The sequence below is a fragment of the Homalodisca vitripennis genome, chromosome 5, assembly GCF_021130785.1.
Source record: "Homalodisca vitripennis isolate AUS2020 chromosome 5, UT_GWSS_2.1, whole genome shotgun sequence".
In the NCBI taxonomy this organism is placed as follows: domain Eukaryota; kingdom Metazoa; phylum Arthropoda; class Insecta; order Hemiptera; family Cicadellidae; genus Homalodisca; species Homalodisca vitripennis.
In genome coordinates this window covers 124,195,528-124,197,097 of record NC_060211.1, presented here as the reverse complement: position 1 = coordinate 124,197,097, position 1,570 = coordinate 124,195,528, and the positions used below count along the sequence as shown (strand labels likewise).

General features: G+C 38.0%; 1 protein-coding gene across 1 annotated transcript; it reads right to left on the bottom strand.

Annotated features, from left to right (window-relative positions):
- Window positions 1–378: 378 nt before the first annotated feature.
- LOC124363599 lies at window positions 379–972 on the bottom strand. The gene has a single exon (XM_046818855.1). The coding sequence runs from the start codon at window positions 970–972 to the stop codon at window positions 379–381; it is 594 nt and encodes a 197-aa protein (XP_046674811.1).
- Between the last annotated feature and the right edge of the window lie 598 nt (window positions 973–1,570).

Genomic DNA, 1,570 nt, shown 5'->3' with positions numbered 1-1,570 from the left:
GGTAATATACATATATAAATATTTAAATATCAACTGTAAGAAAGAAACAATGGGTTAAATAACAATAAAGTTGACAGTGATAACAATCTAACAAAAACAACAACATAAATGATTAAATATAACAATTAATAGTAAAAGTAAATAGTAACAACAAACGGCATAATACATAACAACAAAGCAGTAAACTATTCAGGAACACAACAATCAATATGAGGGGTAACAAGCACAACAATGAAATAAATTACCATAGAACATGTGAAGGTTAGTAATTGTGTTTCTAAACAGGACCGCGGAGGGATGCCAGCACTCTTCCCCGGATGGCCGAAGCACTGTCGTGAAAAAGATCGACAAGGTGGCAGAAGGTATTTCCCAGCCTCATCATTCGGGCGAGGGGACCGTGAAAGTCATAATCCCGCCGAGAGTACGCCTGCCGAACAGATCACGCGACCGAGTAGCTGAAGGAATGCGGATATCCACTTGTGCGAGGAGAGAAGGACAATCAAGCAGACCATTCAGCAATTTGGCAAGGAACAGGACATCTGCAGCCTTTCGTCTGGCTAGGAGATCTGGTAGGAGTAGCTCGTTCTGCAGATCCGCGAGAGGAACTTCCCTGAATTGATGTCCCCGCCTCGTTCCCACCAGCCTTAAGAAACTCCTCTGGACAGCCTCGAGTTTCCAGATGAGAGTCAAGCGGTAGGGAGACCAAACGGGGCTAGCATATTCCAGTAGTTGCCGCACAAAGGAAGAATAAAGCGTTTTTAAAACAACAGGGCTCGTCATGCCACGAGTCGACCTTGAGATGAACCCCAACATCCTGTGTGCCCGTCTGCACAGATCATCCACGTGAGCGTTAAAGGAGAAATCAGCAGAGAAGGTAACACCCAAGTCCCTCATTGTTAACACCCTATCCAGAGCTCGGCCATCCAAGGTGTACTGGAAATAGCGTGGATCGCGCAACCGGCCAAAGGACATCACAGAGCACTTAAAAAAATATTTTTTATTTTTTGTCTTAATAACATATTTTTACAGAACAGTTCATTACATTTGATAGGTTCTTTCAATTCAAAGTTCATATTTCACAACTTTAGAGACCAAAATGGGATTTTTATGCTTTATAAACTAGTGGGGCATAGCCCAGAGGGATTTTTGATATAAGAATAGGCCAATTTTCATCCCTGAGACCCTTTGGAATGTTATTAGGATTATATATATATAACATTATTCATCCTAATAACATTTTATGTATATATATATATATATAATCCTAATAACATATATATATATATATATATATATATATATATATATATATATATATATCATTTTTAAATATTTTGGAAAAACAAACATTCAATTCATATTTTTATTATTATTAAAGGTTCCTGCATAAGCATTGAAAATTATGTACTGTATACATGTGATATATAACCACTACCGTCCCAAAAATACCATACACATCATCGTACTATATCAACCTTTACTAAGAACCTTTTACTAAGAAAATTACGGAGCACGACGAGTGAAATTTATTGCTATTAGCTACCTTCAAACCTGATCCCTTGTCTCTGAT

Bases quoted from the DNA above. Each gene is read 5' to 3' on its own strand.
- LOC124363599 (XM_046818855.1), bottom strand. From the start codon at position 972: ATGTCCTTTGGCCGGTTGCGCGATCCACGCTATTTCCAGTACACCTTG.